At 54.8% G+C, this 24,534-nt stretch overlaps 3 protein-coding genes across 3 annotated transcripts in view; all 3 read right to left on the reverse strand.

The window, feature by feature from the left end:
• Positions 1-7,113, reverse strand: part of MUC17 (mucin 17, cell surface associated) — a 33,854-nt gene extending 26,741 nt beyond the window's left edge. Inside the window, 5 exon segments of the mRNA XM_078850983.1 lie at positions 140-4,557; positions 5,093-5,264; positions 5,795-5,854; positions 6,331-6,464; positions 7,057-7,113. Of these exon segments, the coding sequence (XP_078707109.1) occupies positions 140-4,557; positions 5,093-5,187 (4,513 nt within the window). The 5' untranslated portion in view covers positions 5,188-5,264; positions 5,795-5,854; positions 6,331-6,464; positions 7,057-7,113.
• A 385-nt stretch (positions 7,114-7,498) lies between these two features.
• On the reverse strand, positions 7,499-16,526 carry LOC144929922 (uncharacterized). The gene is made up of 8 exons (XM_078850796.1): positions 16,413-16,526; positions 15,917-15,978; positions 15,188-15,321; positions 14,652-14,711; positions 13,949-14,120; positions 9,710-13,413; positions 9,200-9,325; positions 7,499-7,671 (listed from the first exon to the last, which is right to left on the reverse strand). Exons 1-8 carry the CDS (start codon positions 16,485-16,487, stop codon positions 7,499-7,501), a joined length of 4,506 nt encoding a protein of 1,501 aa, XP_078706922.1. The 5' UTR covers positions 16,488-16,526.
• Positions 16,527-18,027: 1,501 nt separating this feature from the next.
• The window catches only part of LOC144929923 (uncharacterized), a 36,552-nt gene continuing 30,045 nt past the window's right edge, over positions 18,028-24,534 (reverse strand). Inside the window, exons 22-23 of the mRNA XM_078850797.1 lie at positions 18,570-24,415; positions 18,028-18,185 (exon numbers count right to left, since the gene is read on the reverse strand). Coding sequence (XP_078706923.1) covers positions 18,028-18,185; positions 18,570-24,415 — 6,004 coding nt within the window. The remainder of the gene's footprint in view (positions 18,186-18,569; positions 24,416-24,534) is intronic.

Consider the following 24,534-nt stretch of genomic DNA (forward strand, 5'->3'; position numbering starts at 1 on the left):
CACTGCACCTGCCCCGACTGAGATCAGAGACCCCACGGTGCTGGTCAGTGGCTGAGCCAGGAATAGAGTCTACGGTTCCCAGTCTGCCGCCCCTACCTTCCTCGCGGAACCCTGCTCCCCATAGAAACCCACAACTCACCCGCAGTGGTTGTGGTGCCAGTGGGGTTTGTGGGGTGGCTGCTGGTCCCTGGGATTTTGGTTGGCACAGTCACAGAAGTACTTGTGCTGCTAGACTGCGTCTGAGTCACAAGGCTGGTCACGGTGCTGGGTTTCCTCGTGGGAACCGAAGAACCTGTCGAGACGGAAAGAGGAGGTGCCATGGACCTTGTAGAAGACACGTGACTTGTTGCTGCCTCGGACGTCATCACTGTGCGAGAGATGCCAGAGGAGGACCCTGTGGCGGTAGGCGAAGAAACAGTCGTAGCCAACGTTTCCTCGTGGCTGGTGGATTTGGTTGGGCTTGGAACAGAACGGGTTGTCATTGGCAGTGTCTCATGGTGGGTGGATGCCGGAGGACTTGAGTAGGAAAGTGTTGTTGCCAGGGTGCTCTCGCTGGTGGTGGATGAAGATATGGTTGGATAGGACTCTTTTGTCTTCACGGTAGACTCAGTGGAAGATGTGGTCACAGGCGGCTGAGGAGAGACTGTTGTCAAAGTTGTCTGTCGGCTGCTGAATTCCTCTGTGTTAGGGACAGAAAGAGTTGTTACTCCTCTACTCTCAGTACTTGTGAATTCAGTCGGAGTTGGATGGAGAGGGGCCGACGTCACGGTTGTCTTCTTGCTGATGAATTCAGGTACGGTTGTATGGGACACAGATGTCATGGTGCTACTCTCGATGGAAGATGTTGGCACAATGGGCTGAGAGGTGGCTGTTGTCAAGCTTGTCTCACTGGTGGAGATTTCACTTCTGGCAGGCGCAGAAAGAGTGGTTGCCAGTGTCGTTTGGTTGTGAGTGAGTCCTGTTGCTGGGACATAGGGAGTTGAGGTTACGGTGGTCTCATTCTTTGGGAATTCAGTCATAAGAGTGGAAGGACTAGTTGCCTTGGTTCTCTCATTGGTGCTGAATTCGGGTAGGGTTGTATGGGACACAGATGCCATTGTCCTACTCTCCGTGGAAGATGTCACGACAGTTGGCTGGGATGTGACTGTTGTCAAGTTTGTCTCACGGGTGGAGCTTTCTGCTGTAGCTGCCACAGAGAGTGTGGAAGACCTTGTGACTTCAGGAACCGTTGTCCCGGAAAGACTTGTTGTGAGTGTGGTTTCATTAGTGGGGACTTCAGACATGGTTGAATAGCGCCCAGTTGTCTTTACCAGGCTTGTTGCCAAAGTTGTCTCCTTTCTGGTGAACTCAGACACAGCTGAGTGGGAGGGAAACGTCACTGAAGGGCTCTGAGAGGAAGGGGTGGTCAGAGCTGGTTGGGAGGTGGCCATTGTAGAGTTCGTTTCAAGGGTGGAGATTTCAGGTGTAACAGGTACAGAGAGAGTTGTTGATATCCTGGTCTCAGCCAGGGTAGATTTTGAAGCCGTTTCTACAGGAAACCTAGTTGCCATGGTAGTCTCACGGCCTGTGAATTCTGTTAAAGTCAGATGAGGAGGAGTTGTCGCTGGGGGTGCGGCACTGGTAATGAATTCAGGAACTGTTGTGTGTGACATGCTTGTCGTGATGGCACTCTCAGTAGAAGATGTTGATACAACTGCAGTGTGAGTAGCTGTTGTCGCCGCTGTCTCGCTGGTGGATGTTTCAGATGTAGCAGACGCAGAGGGTGTTGTTGACAATGTTGTTTCACTGTTGGTCAATTCTGCTGAAACTGGAGCAGAAACCGTTGTTGCCAGAGTCGTTTCCTTGGCTGTGCTTTCAGAGAGGGTTGCGTGAGAGACAGAAGTCAAGAAGGTGCTCTGAGTGGAAGAGCTGGGCACCGTTGCTGGTGGAGAGGATGTTGCTGAGGTTGTCTCACTGTTACTTGTTTCCATTGTGGTATGCCCTGAAGAAGGTGGTATCACATTGTGTGTGGATGTCTCTGTCATTGGAAGAGAAGGAGTGCTTGCCATGGCAGTCTCTGTCCTTGTGAATTCAGTGCCACTTGGATGGGGAGGAACCAATGTCACGGTTGTCCCATTGGTGGTGAATTCAGACACCGTGGGGTGTGTGACAGTCGTCCTTATCGGACTTTCACTGGACGATGCTGTCAGAGTTGACTTGGAAGCAGTCATCAGACTTTCCTCCCTTGTGGAAATTTCGGCTGTTCTCGGGACCGGAAGAGAGGTTGCCATGGGAGTCTCACTGTTTGTATATTCACTAAAGGTCGGGGGAAGAGTTGTTGTTGTTAGGGTTGTCTCACTGGTGAAAGTTTCAGGTAGTGTTGGGAGAGAGACACTTCTTGTTATCTCCCTGGAAGATGTTGAAACAACTGCAGAGTTAGTAGCTCTTGTAGCCGCTGTCTCACTGGTGGATATCTCAGATGTAGCAGACGCAGAGGGTGTTGATGACAATGTCGTTTCACTGTGGGTCAATTCTGGTGAAGCTGGAGCAGAAACCGTTGTTGCCAGAGTCGTTTCCTTGGCTGTGCTTTCAGAGAGGGTTGTGTTGGAGACAGAAGTCAAGAAGGTGGTCTGGGTGGAAGAGCTGGGCACCGTTGCCGGTGGAGAGGATGTTACTGAGGTTGTCTCACTGTTACTTGTTTCCATTGTGGTATGCCCTGAAGAAGGTGGTATCACATTGTGTGTGGATGTCTCTGTCATTGGAAGAGAAGGAGTGCTTGCCATGGTAGTCTCTGTCCTTGGAAATTCAGTACCAGTTGGATGGGGTGGAGCCAATGTCACGGTTGTCCCATTGGTGGTGAATTCAGACACCGTGGGGTGTGTGACAGTCGTCCTAATGGGACTTTTACTGGACGATGCTGTCAGAGTTGACTCGGAAGCAGTCATCAGACTTTCCTCCCTTGTGGAAATTTCGGCTGTTCTCGGGACCGGAAGAGAGGTTGCCATGGGAGTCTCACTGTTTGTATATTCACTAAAGGTCGGGGGAAGAGTTGTTGTTGTTAGGGTTGTCTCACTGGTGAAAGTTTCAGGTAGTGTTGGGAGAGAGACACTTCTTGTTATCTCCCTGGAAGATGTTGAAACAACTGCAGAGGAAGTAGCTCCTGTAGCCGCTGTCTCGCTGGTGGATATCTCAGATGTAGCAGACGCAGAGGGTGTTGGTGACAATGTTGTTTCACTGTTGGTCAATTCTGGTGAAGCTGGAGCAGAAACCGTTGTTGCCAGAGTCGTTTCCTTGGCTGTGCTTTCAGAGAGGGTTGTGTTGGAGACAGAAGTCAAGAAGGTGGTCTGGGTGGAAGAGCTGGGCACCGTTGCCGGTGGAGAGGATGTTACTGAGGTTGTCTCACTGTTACTTGTTTCCATTGTGGTATGCCCTGAAGAAGGTGGTATCACATTGTGTGTGGATGTCTCTGTCATTGGAAGAGAAGGAGTGCTTGCCATGGTAGTCTCTGTCCTTGGAAATTCAGTACCAGTTGGATGGGGTGGAGCCAATGTCACGGTTGTCCCATTGGTGGTGAATTCAGACACCGTGGGGTGTGTGACAGTCGTCCTTATCGGACTTTCACTGGACGATGCTGTCAGAGTTGACTCGGAAGCAGTCATCAGACTTTCCTCCCTTGTGGAAATTTCGGCTGTTCTCGGGACCGGAAGAGAGGTTGCCATGGGAGTCTCACTGTTTGTATATTCACTAAAGGTCGGGGGAAGAGTTGTTGTTGTTAGGGTTGTCTCACTGGTGAAAGTTTCAGGTAGTGTTGGGAGAGAGACACTTCTTGTTATCTCCCTGGAAGATGTTGAAACAACTGCAGAGTTAGTAGCTCTTGTAGCCGCTGTCTCGCTGGTGGATATCTCAGATGTAGCAGACGCAGAGGGTGTTGATGACAATGTTGTTTCACTGTGGGTCAATTCTGGTGAAGCTGGAGCAGAAACCGTTGTTGCCAGAGTCGTTTCCTTGGCTGTGCTTTCAGAGAGGGTTGTTGGAGAGACAGAAGTCAAGAAGGTGGTCTGGGTGGAAGAGCTGGGCACCGTTGCCGGTGGAGAGGATGTTGCTGAGGTTGTCTCACTGTTACTTGTTTCCATTGTGGTATGCCCTGAAGAAGGTGGTATCACATTGTGTGTGGATGTCTCTGTCATTGGAAGAGAAGGAGTGCTTGCCATGCTAGTCTCTGTCCTTGGGACTTCAGTACCAGTTGGATGGGCTGGAACCAATGTCACGGTTGTCCCATTGGTGGTGAATTCAGACACCGCGGGGTGTGTGACAGTCATCCTTATGGGACTTTTACTGGACGATGCTGTCAGAGGAGACTGGGAAGCAGTCGTCAGATGTTCTCCTGTTGCTGTCTCTGAGGAACTCGTGTGTGTGCTTCTCTCTGTGGTGGCTACAGACGTCTTTGGGACAGGAGCTGTGGCTGAGCTCGGTGGCTCTGTGCTGGACCGAACCGCTGTGCTGTGTGCTGTCTTCCGTACTGTGAACTCAGCTGTTGTTGGCATCGACTGGGTCCCTGCTACTGTCGTGGTCAGCTGACTGAGTGGGGAAAATTACCATGGCTTCATCACTCATGGAACCAATTACAGATCATGCCTTTCCCATGGGCCGCTGCTGAGTTACCCACCCCACGTTCTGCAGTGCAACCCCGCCTGACACCGTGCTGGGGCAGTGTGGAAATCACTGACTGGCAGGGGACAGCACCCGCTGCTGAGCCCCTGCCCCGCTCCCTGCCCCACGATGCCCGCTAGTGCCCCACTTGGGCCAGCCCTACTTGCTGGGGGAGAGCGCCCGCTGCTGAGACTCCACCCTGCTCCCTGCCCCACAGCATCCCCTGGCAAATGCGAACCCTCTGAGCCCCCCACTCCCTACATCTCAGGCTCCCCACTTCTTGTGGCGCAGCACCCCCAGTTACCACCATGCTGAGGCGTTGGGCAGTGACCCATGGAGGAGAGCATCCCCTGCCCTGCCTGGCTTTGGAGAGCTCATTCGCGCACGGGACACAGCAGCAGGGAGGCAAGATGTCTCTAGCTCCAGCAGAAAGCAGCCCCCTTTGGGGAGGTGTGTGACTCACCGGCACTGGGGTCCCTGAGCCCCAAGGTAGCACTGCTCCCCTGCTTTGCAGAAGGGGCCGTAGGGGCTGTGGATGCTGCACTTGGAGATGCACATCAGCCCGTTGCTCACGTTCAGCGGGAAGTAATATTTCTGGTACTCCGCGGGAATGATGGAGTTGTTCTGGCAGACCGCTGGGGGGGAGGGCGAAAGCCGAGGCAGGTCAATACCACAGGAAACCAACCCACCTCCCTCTTCCTTCCTGGATGCTCAGACACTGCTCAGCCAGATGCGTCCCAAGGGACCCTCCAAAACAGGAACCGGTCCCAGAGAGCGACCGGATCCCGGGCTACAGGGGAGAAGGCATCTAACACCTGGGAGCCGCGCTCGCCCGATTCAGACTGCACGGAACATGGGCATGGCGGCCAGAACGGCCTCCCCGGGGAGCTGCTGGATTCCTGGAGCATTTAAATGGAGCCTGTGTGACTCCAAACGCTCTGCACTCGCTCAGCCGGACGCAGAGATCACTGGGGTCCTTGCATCTGCCGGCCAGACCCTTAGCTGCGGTGAATCCGCTGTCAAGCCACAGGCATAGATTCAGCTGTGATGCAAGTTCGCTCCAGCTGCGTCTCTGACCTTACAAACCTACAGGACCGGCCCCTGACGTTATCCTGGGAGAGCAGGGAAGGGGGTGACGGGCAGAGACAGAGGCTCTGGGTCTTACCTGCTATGTTCAGATTTACCGAGTTGACCTGCGTGGCTCCAGGTTTAAAGCACAATTTGTCTGAAAACAAGAGAGAGGGAGACCCAAATGTGAGTTGCAGCATCTGCGATTTGGGGGGGATCTGGCTCCAGGTTTGTGCATGTTTCCAGCCATGTTGGGGAGCAGGATGCATGCTGGAGGCCGAGCGGTTAGAAGGGGCTGTTCACAGTCCAGCATGCTGAGCGCCCACAGCCCTAGCGCGGTGGAACCCCAACGCCTGGGAGAAACTAGCCGGTCTGCATGACAGATGCAGCGGAGCGAGGTGGGGGTCTCCTTCATCTCCCCGGGGGCTCTGGAGACCCCCTTGGCTGGCTGGCGCCCCCTGGGAGCCCAAGAGAGATGCAGGAAACACGGCAGGGACGGCATGCAAGGCTCTGCAGGGAAGGGATGAGACGCCGGCTCTGCGGCTGGCACCACGCAGTGACCCCGAAAACCAGATGGCCAGCGCCGGGCCCGCAAAGGGGAGGCCGGCTGGCCAGGCGACGCGCGGTACACACCCGGAGAGGCGCTGGTGCAATTGGTGGCGTTCAGCCGCGCTCTGACGTTGGCCACGGCCTGGGTGTACACACTGGTGTAGTTGGCGTAGGGCACGTCCAGGACCACGCGGTGATGCACCACCACGCTGCCATTGCTGTGGGAGGAGAAGAATAGAAAGGCCGTCAGGGGGCCCCGGATGACACCACCCCATCCCCAGGGTTGCCAGGCATCTGGGTTCCAAGAGGAAGGCCTGGTCGAAAGGGGACCCTGGCAGCTCCGGCTGGCACTGCTGACCACTTGGTGAAACGTCCGGCCGGCGGTGCAGTGCGGGTAAGGCAGGCTAGTCCCTGCCTGCCCTGGGGCACCGCACTGCTCCCAGAAGCTGCCGCCAGGTCCCTGCAGCAACATGGCACATGGGCGGCCAGTGAGGCTCCATGCACTGGCCTCGCGCCTGCAGGCATCACCCCCACAGCTCTCATTGGTGGAGGTTCCCGGCCAATGGGAGCTGCGGAGCCAGGCCTCGGGCTGCACATGGAGCCTCACTGGCTGCCCATGTGCCTAGGGGCTGCAGGGACATGGTGACAACTTCCTGGAAACAGCGGCAAGTGCCACAGGGACTCCCCCACCCTGAACCCCTCCTGCACACGAACTCCCTGCCCCAGCCCGGGGAGTTTGCTTTTGTGCGACAAGGAAGTTGGCGACCCTTTCCCCCACCCCCATCATGGGGCCCGGGCCCCACACCTCACCTCAGCTGGATCACCTCGATGCTGAGGAACCCAGGCACCGTCTCCCTGTAGATCGGGTCCATCTGCAAGAGAGCGGGCTCAGCACAGTGGGCGCAAAGAGCTCCCCCTACTCCATGGAGCCCTGGCCCCCTTCCCTGCGCTCCACACAGATCTGCCCTGCTGCTGCAGCTGTCCCCCACCCAGCAGAGACCCTGCTCCCCCAAACCAGTGGGATGCTCCTTCCTCCAGACTGCCTTGGACCTTCCACGGCTCAACCCAGCCCCAGGGACCATCCCCCACCTGCCAAAGCCCCAAACTTCCCATAATGCATTGCATCAGGACCCCTGCCCCTAGGAGACACCGCGGCTCTGTGCAATGGGGCACTGCCTCCACAGACCCTGCAATCTAACCCCTCACCGGCGTGCCAGACCCCAGCTCTGCTCCCACTACAGCAGTTCCCCGTTCACCCACAGCTCCGCGCGTTCTCCCCAGCCCTCCTGAGTCCGGTCTCCCTCACCCGGGCACTGAAGATTTCCACAAACTCTTTGAATGCTGTGGACTTTGGATCCTCCATGCTTTCGGAGAAGTTCATGTTCGTCACCACCACGGTGACATTGATCTCCGCCTTCACCACATCTACACATGGGAAACAAAGTGCAGCTTTGGCAGCCCCGAGCGCTCACGAGCCAGGGAGGACGAGCGGGGGCTCGCCAGGCTGGGTTTAACCACCACGAGATCGGGACGGGGGTAATTAAAGAGCCAAATGAGTTTGGCTCCTGTTCTAAGCCTCTAAAGTCGCTCCATCCTTGGAGAATCCAGGAACAGACGGGCTGGAAGGGAGCCTGAGTCCAGATCCTCACGCTGAGCCAGGACCAGTAACCCCAGCCCAGTCCTGACGGGTGTTTGTCCAACCTGCTCTGAGAAGCCTCCAGAGACAGGACCCGCCCGTGGCACCTGTTCTGGAGCCGAGCTACCCTGAGAGCCAGGAAGCGTTTCCTAAAACCCAACTGAGCTCGGCCTTGCTCCGGATTAAGCCCCTTGCTCCTTTTCCTGCCTTCGGGGGCCCCAGAGTACAACTGACCCTGTCCCATCAGACCAGCCCTTCTCCGACCTGCAGGCCAGGCTCAAGTCCCCACCGTCCTCTACGCTGACCACACCCGGGTTCAACCTTGCCCCCTAGGTCGGGTTTCTAGCCCTCGGATCGTCCTCTGCATGGCCACTCGCCCGTTTGCCCCCAGCTCCCCTAATGTGCCCAGAGGTCGCCACAGACCCATGGCAGGGGGCTTACCGGCACCAACAGAGCAGGACGACGCCCTCCCGCATTCACACACCCTGGGTTGATATTAGCCTTTTTTGCACCTGTCGCACATTTGCTTGTGCGATGCTCTTGCAAAAAGGGCGAGTGTCAGTCACGGGTCGCAGGAACAAACAGCCAGGTAAAGCCACCAGGGTCGCCTGGTAAAGTAAAGCTGCTCCAGGTCAATTAAGACACCTGGGGCCAATTAAGAACTTTCCAGAAGGCAGGGAGAAGGCTAGGTTGATTGGGACACCTGAAGCCAATCAGGGGCTGGCTGAAATTAGTTAAAAGCCTCCCAGTTAGTCAGGTGGGTGCGCATGTCAGGTGCTGTGGGAGGAAGTTGTGCTGTTGGAGAGGCTGCGTAGTACACACCATATCAGGCACAAGGAAGGAGCCCATGAGGGAAGGGTGAAGTGGAGCTTGAGGAAGTGAGGGCTGCTGTGGGGGAAGTAGCCCAGGGAATTCTACATGCCATGTTTCTAAAAGGTCAGCTACCATAGCTGATACTATTAGGGTCCCTGGGCTGGAGCCCGGAGTAGAGGATGGGCCTGGGCTCTCCCCCACACCTTTGCCACCTGATTAATCACTGAGACTGGGAGACGACAGAGACTGTGCAAGGAAGGAAACTTCTCCTCACCTTCCTTGCTGGCTTATGATGAAAATGGTTCAGTAGACTGTGACCCTTGTCTCGAGAGAAAGAAGGGTTACGTGGAGGGTCACAGTGAGCCTCTGAGACTAGCGAAATCCGCCAGGAAATGCAGGACCCATGGAGGCAAGGACAGAGCTTTGTCACAGTCCCCAAAAAGCTCAGGGACTGGCAGTCCAACAGGGACCCTCAGAGCGATGGGGGAGGCCAGAGCCACTCACCGATGTTGATGTTGTTCATCACCGTTTCGCACCGCTCCCCTGTAAATCCCGAAAGGCAGAGACACTTGTTCGCAATGGGGGTCCCTCCATTCTGGCACCTCAGGGGCTCCAGCGTGGTGGCGGGAGCTTCAGGGGAGCAAAGAGAGAAATGGGACTGAATGAGGACATACACCTGAAAGGGACCCCTCGCCCGGCACTGAGATGCGGCCACCTCTGGGGTGAGCATGGGAAATGGTAATGGTTTGCCACAAGTTTCTAGCCAGGAATTAACTTCACATCCCAGTTAGCCACTGATGTGGATGATGTGATTTTTGTGTGTGACAGTAACCCCTGCATGCCCCAAACCGTAAGGAGGACCCCATCGTGCTGGGCACTGCACCTGCCCCGACTGAGATCAGAGACCCCACGGTGCTGGTCAGTGGCTGAGCCAGGAATAGAGTCTACGGTTCCCAGTCTGCCGCCCCTACCTTCCTCGCGGAACCCTGCTCCCCATAGAAACCCACAACTCACCCGCAGTCGTTGTGGTGCCAGTGGGGTTTGTGGGGTGGCTGCTGGTCCCTGGGATTTTGGTTGGCACAGTCACAGAAGTACTTGTGCTGCTAGACTGCGTCTGAGTCACAAGGCTGGTCACGGTGCTGGGTTTCCTCGTGGGAACCGAAGAACCTGTCGAGACGGAAAGAGGAGGTGCCATGGACCTTGTAGAAGACACGTGACTTGTTGCTGCCTCGGACGTCATCACTGTGCGAGAGATGCCAGAGGAGGACCCTGTGGCGGTAGGCGAAGAAACAGTCGTAGCCAACGTTTCCTCGTGGCTGGTGGATTTGGTTGGGCTTGGAACAGAACGGGTTGTCATTGGCAGTGTCTCATGGTGGGTGGATGCCGGAGGACTTGAGTAGGAAAGTGTTGTTGCCAGGGTGCTCTCGCTGGTGGTGGATGAAGATATGGTTGGATAGGACTCTTTTGTCTTCACGGTAGACTCAGTGGAAGATGTGGTCACAGGCGGCTGAGGAGAGACTGTTGTCAAAGTTGTCTGTCGGCTGCTGAATTCCTCTGTGTTAGGGACAGAAAGAGTTGTTACTCCTCTACTCTCAGTACTTGTGAATTCAGTCGGAGTTGGATGGAGAGGGGCCGACGTCACGGTTGTCTTCTTGCTGATGAATTCAGGTACGGTTGTATGGGACACAGATGTCATGGTGCTACTCTCGATGGAAGATGTTGGCACAATGGGCTGAGAGGTGGCTGTTGTCAAGCTTGTCTCACTGGTGGAGATTTCACTTCTGGCAGGCGCAGAAAGAGTGGTTGCCAGTGTCGTTTGGTTGTGAGTGAGTCCTGTTGCTGGGACATAGGGAGTTGAGGTTACGGTGGTCTCATTCTTTGGGAATTCAGTCATAAGAGTGGAAGGACTAGTTGCCTTGGTTCTCTCATTGGTGCTGAATTCGGGTAGGGTTGTATGGGACACAGATGCCATTGTCCTACTCTCCGTGGAAGATGTCACGACAGTTGGCTGGGATGTGACTGTTGTCAAGTTTGTCTCACGGGTGGAGCTTTCTGCTGTAGCTGCCACAGAGAGTGTGGAAGACCTTGTGACTTCAGGAACCGTTGTCCCGGAAAGACTTGTTGTGAGTGTGGTTTCATTAGTGGGGACTTCAGACATGGTTGAATAGCGCCCAGTTGTCTTTACCAGGCTTGTTGCCAAAGTTGTCTCCTTTCTGGTGAACTCAGACACAGCTGAGTGGGAGGGAAACGTCACTGAAGGGCTCTGAGAGGAAGGGGTGGTCAGAGCTGGTTGGGAGGTGGCCATTGTAGAGTTCGTTTCAAGGGTGGAGATTTCAGGTGTAACAGGTACAGAGAGAGTTGTTGATATCGTGGTCTCAGCCTGGGTAGATTTTGAAGCCGTTTCTACAGGAAACCTAGTTGCCATGGTAGTCTCACGGCCTGTGAATTCTGTTAAAGTCAGATGTGGAGGAGTTGTCGTTGGGGGTGCGGCACTGGTAATGAATTCAGGAACTGTTGTGTGTGACATGCTTGTCGTGATGGCACTCTCAGTAGAAGATGTTGATACAACTGCAGTGTGAGTAGCTGTTGTCGCCGCTGCCTCGCTGGTGGATGTTTCAGATGTAGCAGATGCAGAGGGTGTTGTTGACAATGTTGTTTCACTGTTGGTCAATTCTGCTGAAACTGGAGCAGAAACCGTTGTTGCCAGAGTCGTTTCCTTGGCTGTGCTTTCAGAGAGGGTTGTGTTGGAGACAGAAGTCAAGAAGGTGCTCTGGGTGGAAGAGCTGGGCACCGTTGCTGGTGGAGAGGATGTTGCTGAGGTTGTCTCACTGTTACTTGTTTCCATTGTGGTATGCCCTGAAGAAGGTGGTATCACATTGTGTGTGGATGTCTCTGTCATTGGAAGAGAAGGAGTGCTTGCCATGGCAGTCTCTGTCCTTGTGAATTCAGTGCCACTTGGATGGGGAGGAACCAATGTCACGGTTGTCCCATTGGTGGTGAATTCAGACACCGTGGGGTGTGTGACAGTCGTCCTTATCGGACTTTCACTGGACGATGCTGTCAGAGTTGACTCGGAAGCAGTCATCAGTCTTTCCTCCCTTGTGGAAATTTCGGCTGTTCTCGGGACCGGAAGAGAGGTTGCCATGGGAGTCTCACTGTTTGTATATTCACTAAAGGTCGGGGGAAGAGTTGTTGTTGTTAGGGTTGTCTCACTGGTGAAAGTTTCAGGTAGTGTTGGGAGAGAGACACTTCTTGTTATCTCCCTGGAAGATGTTGAAACAACTGCAGAGTTAGTAGCTCTTGTAGCCGCTGTCTCACTGGTGGATATCTCAGATGTAGCAGACGCAGAGGGTGTTGATGACAATGTCGTTTCACTGTGGGTCAATTCTGGTGAAGCTGGAGCAGAAACCGTTGTTGCCAGAGTCGTTTCCTTGGCTGTGCTTTCAGAGAGGGTTGTGTTGGAGACAGAAGTCAAGAAGGTGGTCTGGGTGGAAGAGCTGGGCACCGTTGCTGGTGGAGAGGATGTTACTGAGGTTGTCTCACTGTTACTTGTTTCCATTGTGGTATGCCCTGAAGAAGGTGGTATCACATTGTGTGTGGATGTCTCTGTCATTGGAAGAGAAGGAGTGCTTGCCATGGTAGTCTCTGTCCTTGGAAATTCAGTACCAGTTGGATGGGGTGGAACCAATGTCACGGTTGTCCCATACGTGGTGAATTCAGACCCCGCGGGGTGTGTGACAGTCGTCCTAATGGGACTTTCACTGGACAATGCTGTCAGAGTTGACTCGGAAGCAGTCATCAGTCTTTCCTCCCTTGTGGAAATTTCGGCTGTTCTCGGGACCAGAAGAGAGGTTGCCATGGGAGTCTCACTGTTTGTATATTCACTAAAGGTCGGGGGAAGAGTTGTTGTTGTTAGGGTTGTCTCACTGGTGAAAGTTTCAGGTAGTGTTGGGAGAGAGACACTTCTTGTTATCTCCCTGGAAGATGTTGAAACAACTGCAGAGGAAGTAGCTCCTGTAGCCGCTGTCTCACTGGTGGATATCTCAGATGTAGCAGACGCAGAGGGTGTTGGTGACAATGTTGTTTCACTGTTGGTCAATTCTGGTGAAGCTGGAGCAGAAACCGTTGTTGCCAGAGTCGTTTCCTTGGCTGTGCTTTCAGAGAGGGTTGCGGGAGAGACAGAAGTCAGGAAGGTGCTCTGGGTGGAAGAGCTGGGCACCGTTGCCGGTGGAGAGGATGTTGCTGAGGTTGTCTCACTGTTACTTGTTTCCATTGTGGTATGCCCTGAAGAAGGTGTTATCACATTGTGTGTGGATGTCTCTGTCATTGGAAGAGAAGGAGTGCTTGCCATGCTAGTCTCTGTCCTTGGGAATCCAGTACCAGTTGGATGGGGTGGAGCCAATGTCACGGTTGTCCCATTGGTGGTGAATTCAGACACCGCGGGGTGTGTGACAGTCGTCCTTATCGGACTTTTACTGGACGATGCTGTCAGAGGAGACTGGGAAGCAGTCGTCAGATGTTCTCCTGTAGCTGTCTCTGAGGAACTCGTGTGTGTGCTTATCTCTGTGGTGGCTACAGACGTCTTTGGGACAGGAGCTGTGGCTGAGCTCGGTGGCTCTGTGCTGGACCGAACCGCTGTGCTGTGTGCTGTCTCCCGTACTGTGAACTCAGCTGTTGTTGGCATCGACTGGGTCCTTGCTACTGTCGTGGTCAGCTGACTGAGTGGGGAAAATTACCATGGCTTCATCACTCATGGAACCAATTACAGATCATGCCTTTCCCATGGGCCGCTGCTGAGTTACCCACCCCACGTTCTGCAGTGCAACCCCGCCTGACACCGTGCTGGGGCAGCGTGGAAATCACTGACTGGCAGGGGACAGCACCCGCTGCTGAGCCCCTGCCCCGCTCCCTGCCCCACGACGCCCGCTAGTGCCCCACTTGGGCCAGCCCTACTTGCTGGGGGAGAGCGCCCGCTGCTGAGACTCCACCCTGCTCCCTGCCCCACAGCATCCCCTGGCAAATGCGCACCCTCTGAGCCCCCCACTCCCTACAGCTCAGGCTCCCCACTTCTTGTGGCGTAGCACCCCCAGTTACCACCATGCTGAGGCGTTGGGCAGTGACCCATGGAGGAGAGCATCCCCTGCCCTGCCTGGCTTTGGAGAGCTCATTCGCGCACGGGACACAGCAGCAGGGAGGCAAGATGTCTCTAGCTCCAGCAGAAAGCAGCCCCCTTTGGGGAGGTGTGTGACTCACCGGCACTGGGGTCCCTGAGCCCCAAGGTAGCACTGCTCCCCTGCTTTGCAGAAGGGGCCGTAGGGGCTGTGGATGCTGCAGTTGGAGATGCACATCAGCCCGTTGCTCACGTTCAGCGGGAAGTAATATTTCTGGTACTCCGCGGGAATGATGGAGTTGTTCTGGCAGACCGCTGGGGGGGAGGGCGAAAGCCAAGGCAGGTAAATACCACAGGAAACCAACCCACCTCCCTCTTCCTTCCTGGATGCTCAGACACTGCTCAGCCAGATGCGTCCCAAGGGACCCTCCAAAACAGGAACCGGTCCCAGAGAGCGACTGGATCCCGGGCTACAGGGGAGAAGGCATCTAACACCTGGGAGCCGCGCTTCGCCCGATTCAGACTGCACGGAACATGGGCATGGCGGCCAGAACGGCCTCCCCGGGGAGCTGCTGGATTCCTGGAGCATTTAAATGGAGCCTGTGTGACTCCAAACGCTCTGCACTCGCTCAGCCGGACGCAGAGATCACTGGGGTCCTTGCATCTGCTGGCCAGACCCTTAGCTGCGGTGAATCCGCTGTCAAGCCACAGGCATAGATTCAGCTGTGATGCAAGTTCGCTCCAGCTGCGTCTCTGACCTTACAAACCTACAGGACCGGCCCCTGGCGTTATCCTGGGAGAGCAGGGAAGGGGGTGACGGGCAGAGACAGAGGCTCTGGGTCTTACCTGCTATGTTCAGATTTACCGAGTTGACCTGCGTGGCTCCAGGTTTAAAGCACAATTTGTCTGAAAACAAGAGAGAGGGAGACCCAAATGTGAGTTGCAGCATCTGCGATTTGGGGGGGATCTGGCTCCAGGTTTGTGCATGTTTCCAGCCATGTTGGGGAGCAGGATGCATGCTGGAGGCCGAGCGGTTAGAAGGGGCTGTTCACAGTCCAGCATGCTGAGCGCCCACAGCCCTAGCGCGGTGGAACCCCAACGCCTGGGAGAAACTAGCCGGTCTGCATGACAGATGCAGCGGAGCGAGGTGGGGGTCTCCTTCATCTCCCCGGGGGCTCTGGAGACCCCCTTGGCTGGCTGGCGCCCCCTGGGAGCCCAAGAGAGATGCAGGAAACACGGCAGGGACGGCATGCAAGGCTCTGCAGGGAAGGGATGAGACGCCGGCTCTGCGGCTGGCACCACGCAGTGACCCCGAAAACCAGATGGCCAGCGCCGGGCCCGCAAAGGGGAGGCCGGCTGGCCAGGCGACGCGCGGTACACACCCGGAGAGGCGCTGGTGCAATTGGTGGCGTTCAGCCGCGCTCTGACGTTGGCCACGGCCTGGGTGTACACACTGGTGTAGTTGGCGTAGGGCACGTCCAGGACCACGCGGTGATGCACCACCACGCTGCCATTGCTGTGGGAGGAGAAGAAGAATAGAAAGGCCGTCAGGGGGCCCCGGATGACACCACCCCATCCCCAGGGTTGCCAGGCATCTGGGTTCCAAGAGGAAGGCCTGGTCGAAAGGGGACCCTGGCAGCTCCGGCTGGCACTGCTGACCACTTGGTGAAACGTCCGGCCGGCGGTGCAGTGCGGGTAAGGCAGGCTAGTCCCTGCCTGCCCTGGGGCACCGCACTGCTCCCAGAAGCTGCCGCCAGGTCCCTGCAGCAACATGGCACATGGGCGGCCAGTGAGGCTCCATGCACTGGCCTCGCGCCTGCAGGCATCACCCCCACAGCTCTCATTGGTGGAGGTTCCCGGCCAATGGGAGCTGCGGAGCCAGGCCTCGGGCTGCACATGGAGCCTCACTGGCTGCCCATGTGCCTAGGGGCTGCAGGGACATGGTGACAACTTCCTGGAAACAGCGGCAAGTGCCACAGGGACTCCCCCACCCTGAACCCCTCCTGCACACGAACTCCATGCCCCAGCCCGGGGAGTTTGCTTTTGTGCGACAAGGAAGTTGGCGACCCTTTCCCCCACCCCCATCATGGGGCCCGGGTCCCACACCTCACCTCAGCTGGATCACCTCGATGCTGAGGAACCCAGGCACCGTCTCCCTGTAGATCGGGTCCATCTGCAAGAGAGCGGGCTCAGCACAGTGGGCGCAAAGAGCTCCCCCTACTCCATGGAGCCCTGGCCCCCTTCCCTGCGCTCCACACAGATCTGCCCTGCTGCTGCAGCTGTCCCCCACCCAGCAGAGACCCTGCTCCCCCAAACCAGTGGGATGCTCCTTCCTCCAGACTGCCTTGGACCTTCCACGGCTCAACCCAGCCCCAGGGACCATCCCCCACCTGCCAAAGCCCCAAACTTCCCATAATGCATTGCATCAGGACCCCTGCCCCTAGGAGACACCGCGGCTCTGTGCAATGGGGCACTGCCTCCACAGACCCTGCAATCTAACCCCTCACCGGCGTGCCAGACCCCAGCTCTGCCCCCACTACAGCAGTTCCCCGTTCACCCACAGCTCCGCGCGTTCTCCCCAGCCGTCCTGAGTCCAGTCTCCCTCACCCGGGTACGGAAGATTTCCACAAACACTTTGAACGCTGTGGACTTTGGATCCTCCATGCCTTCGGAGAAGTTCATGTTCGTCACCACCACGGTGACATTGATCTCCGCCTTCACCACATCTACACATGGGAAACAAAGTGCAGCTTTGGCAGCCCCGAGCGCTCACGAGCCAGGGAGGACGAGCGGGGGCTCGCCAGGCTGGGTTTAACCACCACGAGATCGGGACGGGGGTAATTAAAGAGCCAAATGAGTTTGGCTCCTGTTCTAAGCCTCTAAAGTCGCTCCATCCTTGGAGAATCCAGGAACAGACGGGCTGGAAGGGAGCCTGAGTCCAGATCCTCACGCTGAGCCAGGACCAGTAACCCCAGCCCAGTCCTGACGGGTGTTTGTCCAACCTGCTCTGAGAAGCCTCCAGAGACAGGACCCGCCCGTGGCACCTGTTCTGGAGCCGAGCTACCCTGAGAGCCAGGAAGCGTTTCCTAAAACCCAACTGAGCTCGGCCTTGCTCCGGATTAAGCCCCTTGCTCCTTTTCCTGCCTTCGGGGGCCCCAGAGTACAACTGACCCTGTCCCATCAGACCAGCCCTTCTCCGACCTGCAGGCCAGGCTCAAGTCCCCACCGTCCTCTACGCTGACCACACCCGGGTTCAACCTTGCCCCCTAGGTCGGGTTTCTAGCCCTCGGATCGTCCTCTGCATGGCCACTCGCCCGTTTGCCCCCAGCTCCCCTAATGTGCCCAGAGGTCGCCACAGACCCATGGCAGGGGGCTTACCGGCACCAACAGAGCAGGACGACGCCCTCCCGCATTCACACACCCTGGGTTGATATTAGCCTTTTTTGCACCTGTCGCACATTTGCTTGTGCGATGCTCTTGCAAAAAGGGCGAGTGTCAGTCACGGGTCGCAGGAACAAACAGCCAGGTAAAGCCACCAGGGTCGCCTGGTAAAGTAAAGCTGCTCCAGGTCAATTAAGACACCTGGGGCCAATTAAGAACTTTCCAGAAGGCAGGGAGAAGGCTAGGTTGATTGGGACACCTGAAGCCAATCAGGGGCTGGCTGAAATTAGTTAAAAGCCTCCCAGTTAGTCAGGTGGGTGCGCATGTCAGGAGCTGTGGGAGGAAGTCGTGCTGTTGGAGAGGCTGCGTAGTACACACCATATCAGGCACAAGGAAGGAGCCCATGAGGGAAGGGTGAAGTGGAGCTTGAGGAAGTGAGGGCTGCTGTGGGGGAAGTAGCCCAGGGAATTCTACATGTCATGTTTCTAAAAGGTCAGCTACCATAGCTGATACTATTAGGGTCCCTGGGCTGGAGCCCGGAGTAGAGGATGGGCCTGGGCTCTCCCCCACACCTTTGCCACCTGATTAATCACTGAGACTGGGAGACGACAGAGACTGTGCAAGGAAGGAAACTTCTCCTCACCTTCCTTGCTGGCTTATGATGAAAATGGTTCAGTAGACTGTGACCCTTGTCTCGAGAGAAAGAAGGGTTACGTGGAGGGTCACAGTGAGCCTCTGAGACTAGCGAAATCCGCCAGGAAATGCAGGACCCATGGAGGCAAGGACAGAGCTTTGTCACAGTCCCCAAAAAGCTCAGGGACTGGCAGTCCAACAGGGACCCTCAGAGCGATGGGGGAGGCCAGAGCCACTCACCGATGTTGATGTTTTTCATCACCGTTTCGCACCGCTCCCCTGTAAATCCCGAAAGGCAGAGACACTTGTTCGCAATGGGGGTCCCTCCATTCTGGCACCTCAGGGGCTCCAGCGTGGTGGCGGGAGCTTCAGGGGAGCAAAGAGAGAAATGGGACTGAATGAGGACATACACCTGAAAGGGACCCCTCGCCCGGCACTGAGATGCGGCCACCTCTGGGGTGAGCATGGGAAATGGTAATGGTTTGCCACAAGTTTCTAGCCAGGAATTAACTTCACATCCCAGTTAGCCACTGATGTGGATGATGTGATTTTTGTGTGTGACAGTAACCCCTGCATGCCCCAAACCGTAAGGAGGACCCCATCGTGCTGGGCACTGCACCTGCCCCGACTGAGATCAGAGACCCCACGGTGCTGGTCAGTGGCTGAGCCAGGAATAGAGTCTACGGTTCCCAGTCTGCCGCCCCTACCTTCCTCGCGGAACCCTGCTCCCCATAGAAACCCACAACTCACCCGCAGTGGTTGTGGTGCCAGTGGGGTTTGTGGGGTGGCTGCTGGTCCCTGGGATTTTGGTTGGCACAGTCACAGAAGTACTTGTGCTGCTAGACTGCGTCTGAGTCACAAGGCTGGTCACGGTGCTGGGTTTCCTCGTGGGAACCGAAGAACCTGTCGAGACGGAAAGAGGAGGTGCCATGGACCTTGTAGAAGACACGTGACTTGTTGCTGCCTCGGACGTCATCACTGTGCGAGAGATGCCAGAGGAGGACCCTGTGGCGGTAGGCGAAGAAACAGTCGTGGCCAACGTTTCCTCGTGGCTGGTGGATTTGGTTGGGCTTGGAACAAAACGGGTTGTCGTTGGCAGTGTCTCATGGTGGGTGGATGCCGGAGGACTTGAGTAGGAAAGTGTTGTTGCCAGGGTGCTCTCGCTGGTGGTGGATGAAGATATGGTTGGATAGGACTCTTTTGTCTTTACGGTAGACTCAGTGGAAGATGTGGTCACAGGCGGCTGAGGAGAGACTGTCGTCAAAGTTGTCTGTCGGCTGCTGAATTCCTCTGTGTTAGGGACAGAAAGAGTTGTTACTCCTCTACTCTCAGTACTTGTGAATTCAGTCGGAGTTGGATGGAGAGGGGCCGACGTCACGGTTGTCTTCTTGCTGATGAATTCAGGTACGGTTGTATGGGACACAGATGTCATGGTGCTACTCTCGATGGAAGATGTTGGCACAATGGGCTGAGAGGTGGCTGTTGTCAAGCTTGTCTCACTGGTGGAGATTTCACTTCTGGCAGGCGCAGAAAGAGTGGTTGCCAGTGTCGTTTGGTTGTGAGTGAGTCCTGTTGCTGGGACATAGGGAGTTGAGGTTACGGTGGTCTCATTCTTTGGGAATTCAGTCATAAGAGTGGAAGGACTAGTTGCCTTGGTTCTCTCATTGGTGCTGAATTCGGGTAGGGTTGTATGGGACACAGATGCCATTGTCCTACTCTCCGTGGAAGATGTCACGACAGTTGGCTGGGATGTGACTGTTGTCAAGTTTGTCTCACGGGTGGAACTTTCTGCTGTAGCTGCCACAGAGAGTGTGGAAGACCTTGTGACTTCAGGAACCGTTGTCCCGGAAAGACTTGTTGTGAGTGTGGTTTCATTAGTGGGGACTTCAGACATGGTTGAATAGCGCCCAGTTGTCTTTACCAGGCTTGTTGCCAAAGTTGTCTCCTTTCTGGTGAACTCAGACACAGCTGAGTGGGAGGGAAACGTCACTGAAGGGCTCTGAGAGGAAGGGGTGGTCAGAGCTGGTTGGGAGGTGGCCATTGTAGAGTTCGTTTCAAGGGTGGAGATTTCAGGTGTAACAGGTACAGAGAGAGTTGTTGATATCCTGGTCTCAGCCAGGGTAGATTTTGAAGCCGTTTCTACAGGAAACCTAGTTGCCATGGTAGTCTCACGGCCTGTGAATTCTGTTAAAGTCAGATGAGGAGGAGTTGTCGCTGGGGGTGCGGCACTGGTAATGAATTCAGGAACTGTTGTGTGTGACATGCTTGTCGTGATGGCACTCTCAGTAGAAGATGTTGATACAACTGCAGTGTGAGTAGCTGTTGTCGCCGCTGTCTCGCTGGTGGATGTTTCAGATGTAGCAGACGCAGAGGGTGTTGTTGACAATGTTGTTTCACTGTTGGTCAATTCTGCTGAAACTGGAGCAGAAACCGTTGTTGCCAGAGTCGTTTCCTTGGCTGTGCTTTCAGAGAGGGTTGCGTGAGAGACAGAAGTCAAGAAGGTGCTCTGAGTGGAAGAGCTGGGCACCGTTGCTGGTGGAGAGGATGTTGCTGAGGTTGTCTCACTGTTACTTGTTTCCATTGTGGTATGCCCTGAAGAAGGTGGTATCACATTGTGTGTGGATGTCTCTGTCATTGGAAGAGAAGGAGTGCTTGCCATGGCAGTCTCTGTCCTTGTGAATTCAGTGCCACTTGGATGGGGAGGAACCAATGTCACGGTTGTCCCATTGGTGGTGAATTCAGACACCGTGGGGTGTGTGACAGTCGTCCTTATCGGACTTTCACTGGACGATGCTGTCAGAGTTGACTTGGAAGCAGTCATCAGACTTTCCTCCCTTGTGGAAATTTCGGCTGTTCTCGGGACCGGAAGAGAGGTTGCCATGGGAGTCTCACTGTTTGTATATTCACTAAAGGTCGGGGGAAGAGTTGTTGTTGTTAGGGTTGTCTCACTGGTGAAAGTTTCAGGTAGTGTTGGGAGAGAGACACTTCTTGTTATCTCCCTGGAAGATGTTGAAACAACTGCAGAGTTAGTAGCTCTTGTAGCCGCTGTCTCACTGGTGGATATCTCAGATGTAGCAGACGCAGAGGGTGTTGATGACAATGTCGTTTCACTGTGGGTCAATTCTGGTGAAGCTGGAGCAGAAACCGTTGTTGCCAGAGTCGTTTCCTTGGCTGTGCTTTCAGAGAGGGTTGTGTTGGAGACAGAAGTCAAGAAGGTGGTCTGGGTGGAAGAGCTGGGCACCGTTGCCGGTGGAGAGGATGTTACTGAGGTTGTCTCACTGTTACTTGTTTCCATTGTGGTATGCCCTGAAGAAGGTGGTATCACATTGTGTGTGGATGTCTCTGTCATTGGAAGAGAAGGAGTGCTTGCCATGGTAGTCTCTGTCCTTGGAAATTCAGTACCAGTTGGATGGGGTGGAGCCAATGTCACGGTTGTCCCATTGGTGGTGAATTCAGACACCGTGGGGTGTGTGACAGTCGTCCTTATCGGACTTTCACTGGACGATGCTGTCAGAGTTGACTCGGAAGCAGTCATCAGACTTTCCTCCCTTGTGGAAATTTCGGCTGTTCTCGGGACCGGAAGAGAGGTTGCCATGGGAGTCTCACTGTTTGTATATTCACTAAAGGTCGGGGGAAGAGTTGTTGTTGTTAGGGTTGTCTCACTGGTGAAAGTTTCAGGTAGTGTTGGGAGAGAGACACTTCTTGTTATCTCCCTGGAAGATGTTGAAACAACTGCAGAGTTAGTAGCTCTTGTAGCCGCTGTCTCACTGGTGGATATCTCAGATGTAGCAGACGCAGAGGGTGTTGATGACAATGTCGTTTCACTGTGGGTCAATTCTGGTGAAGCTGGAGCAGAAACCGTTGTTGCCAGAGTCGTTTCCTTGGCTGTGCTTTCAGAGAGGGTTGTGTTGGAGACAGAAGTCAAGAAGGTGGTCTGGGTGGAAGAGCTGGGCACCGTTGCCGGTGGAGAGGATGTTACTGAGGTTGTCTCACTGTTACTTGTTTCCATTGTGGTATGCCCTGAAGAAGGTGGTATCACATTGTGTGTGGATGTCTCTGTCATTGGAAGAGAAGGAGTGCTTGCCATGGTAGTCTCTGTCCTTGGAAATTCAGTACCAGTTGGATGGGGTGGAGCCAATGTCACGGTTGTCCCATTGGTGGTGAATTCAGACACCGTGGGGTGTGTGACAGTCGTCCTAATGGGACTTTTACTGGACGATGCTGTCAGAGTTGACTCGGAAGCAGTCATCAGACTTTCCTCCCTTGTGGAAATTTCGGCTGTTCTCGGGACCGGAAGAGAGGTTGCCATGGGAGTCTCACTGTTTGTATATTCACTAAAGGTCGGGGGAAGAGTTGTTGTTGTTAGGGTTGTCTCACTGGTGAAAGTTTCAGGTAGTGTTGGGAGAGAGACACTTCTTGTTATCTCCCTGGAAGATGTTGAAACAACTGCAGAGGAAGTAGCTCCTGTAGCCGCTGTCTCGCTGGTGGATATCTCAGATGTAGCAGACGCAGAGGGTGTTGGTGACAATGTTGTTTCACTGTTGGTCAATTCTGGTGAAGCTGGAGCAGAAACCGTTGTTGCCAGAGTCGTTTCCTTGGCTGTGCTTTCAGAGAGGGTTGTGTTGGAGACAGAAGTCAAGAAGGTGGTCTGGGTGGAAGAGCTGGGCACCGTTGCCGGTGGAGAGGATGTTACTGAGGTTGTCTCACTGTTACTTGTTTCCATTGTGGTATGCCCTGAAGAAGGTGGTATCACATTGTGTGTGGATGTCTCTGTCATTGGAAGAGAAGGAGTGCTTGCCATGGTAGTCTCTGTCCTTGGAAATTCAGTACCAGTTGGATGGGGTGGAGCCAATGTCACGGTTGTCCCATTGGTGGTGAATTCAGACACCGTGGGGTGTGTGACAGTCGTCCTTATCGGACTTTCACTGGACGATGCTGTCAGAGTTGACTCGGAAGCAGTCATCAGACTTTCCTCCCTTGTGGAAATTTCGGCTGTTCTCGGGACCGGAAGAGAGGTTGCCATGGGAGTCTCACTGTTTGTATATTCACTAAAGGTCGGGGGAAGAGTTGTTGTTGTTAGGGTTGTCTCACTGGTGAAAGTTTCAGGTAGTGTTGGGAGAGAGACACTTCTTGTTATCTCCCTGGAAGATGTTGAAACAACTGCAGAGTTAGTAGCTCTTGTAGCCGCTGTCTCGCTGGTGGATATCTCAGATGTAGCAGACGCAGAGGGTGTTGATGACAATGTTGTTTCACTGTGGGTCAATTCTGGTGAAGCTGGAGCAGAAACCGTTGTTGCCAGAGTCGTTTCCTTGGCTGTGCTTTCAGAGAGGGTTGTTGGAGAGACAGAAGTCAAGAAGGTGGTCTGGGTGGAAGAGCTGGGCACCGTTGCCGGTGGAGAGGATGTTGCTGAGGTTGTCTCACTGTTACTTGTTTCCATTGTGGTATGCCCTGAAGAAGGTGGTATCACATTGTGTGTGGATGTCTCTGTCATTGGAAGAGAAGGAGTGCTTGCCATGGTAGTCTCTGTCCTTGGGAATTCAGTACCAGTTGGATGGGGTGGAGCCAATGTCATGGTTGTCCCATTGGTGGTGAATTCAGACACCGTGGGGTGTGTGACAGTCGTCCTTATGGGACTTTTACTGGATGATGCTGTCAGAGTTGACTCGGAAGCAGTCATCAGTCCTTCCTCCCTTGTGGAAATTTCGGCTGTTCTCGGGACCAGAAGAGAGGTTGCCATGGGAGTCTCACTGTTTGTATATTCACTAAAGGTCGGGGGAAGAGTTGTTGTTGTTAGGGTTGTCTCACTGGTGAAAGTTTCAGGTAGTGTTGGGAGAGAGACACTTCTTGTTATCTCCCTGGAAGATGTTGAAACAACTGCAGAGTTAGTAGCTCTTGTAGCCGCTGTCTCGCTGGTGGATATCTCAGATGTAGCAGACGCAGAGGGTGTTGATGACAATGTTGTTTCACTGTGGGTCAATTCTGGTGAAGCTGGAGCAGAAACCGTTGTTGCCAGAGTCGTTTCCTTGGCTGTGCTTTCAGAGAGGGTTGCGTGAGAGACAGAAGTCAAGAAGGTGTTCTGGGTGGAAGAGCTGGGCACCGTTGCCGGTGGAGAGGATGTTGCTGAGGTTGTCTCACTGTTACTTGTTTCCATTGTGGTATGCCCTGAAGAAGGTGGTATCACATTGTGTGTGGATGTCTCTGTCATTGGAAGAGAAGGAGTGCTTGCCATGCTAGTCTCTGTCCTTGGGACTTCAGTACCAGTTGGATGGGCTGGAACCAATGTCACGGTTGTCCCATTGGTGGTGAATTCAGACACCGCGGGGTGTGTGACAGTCATCCTTATGGGACTTTTACTGGACGATGCTGTCAGAGGAGACTGGGAAGCAGTCGTCAGATGTTCTCCTGTAGCTGTCTCTGAGGAACTCGTGTGTGTGCTTCTCTCTGTGGTGGCTACAGACGTCTTTGGGACAGGAGCTGTGGCTGAGCTCGGTGGCTCTGTGCTGGACCGAACCGCTGTGCTGTGTGCTGTCTTCCGTACTGTGAACTCAGCTGTTGTTGGCATCGACTGGGTCCCTGCTACTGTCGTGGTCAGCTGACTGAGTGGGGAAAATTACCATGGCTTCATCACTCATGGAACCAATTACAGATCATGCCTTTCCCATGGGCCGCTGCTGAGTTACCCACCCCACGTTCTGCAGTGCAACCCCGCCTGACA

This window comes from Lepidochelys kempii, chromosome 28, assembly GCF_965140285.1.
Source record: "Lepidochelys kempii isolate rLepKem1 chromosome 28, rLepKem1.hap1, whole genome shotgun sequence".
NCBI lineage: Eukaryota > Metazoa > Chordata > Testudines > Cheloniidae > Lepidochelys > Lepidochelys kempii.

Coding starts and splice junctions, on each gene's coding strand:
- LOC144929922 (XM_078850796.1), bottom strand. CDS start 16,487: ATGAACTTCTCCGAAGGCATGGAGGATCCAAAGTCCACAGCGTTCAAA. Junction 13,414..13,948: donor GCTCAGGGACCCCAGTGCCG/GTGAGTCACACA, acceptor TTCCCCACTCAG/TCAGCTGACCACGACAGTAG. Junction 9,326..9,709: donor TGGCACCACAACGACTGCGG/GTGAGTTGTGGG, acceptor GCTCCCCTGAAG/CTCCCGCCACCACGCTGGAG.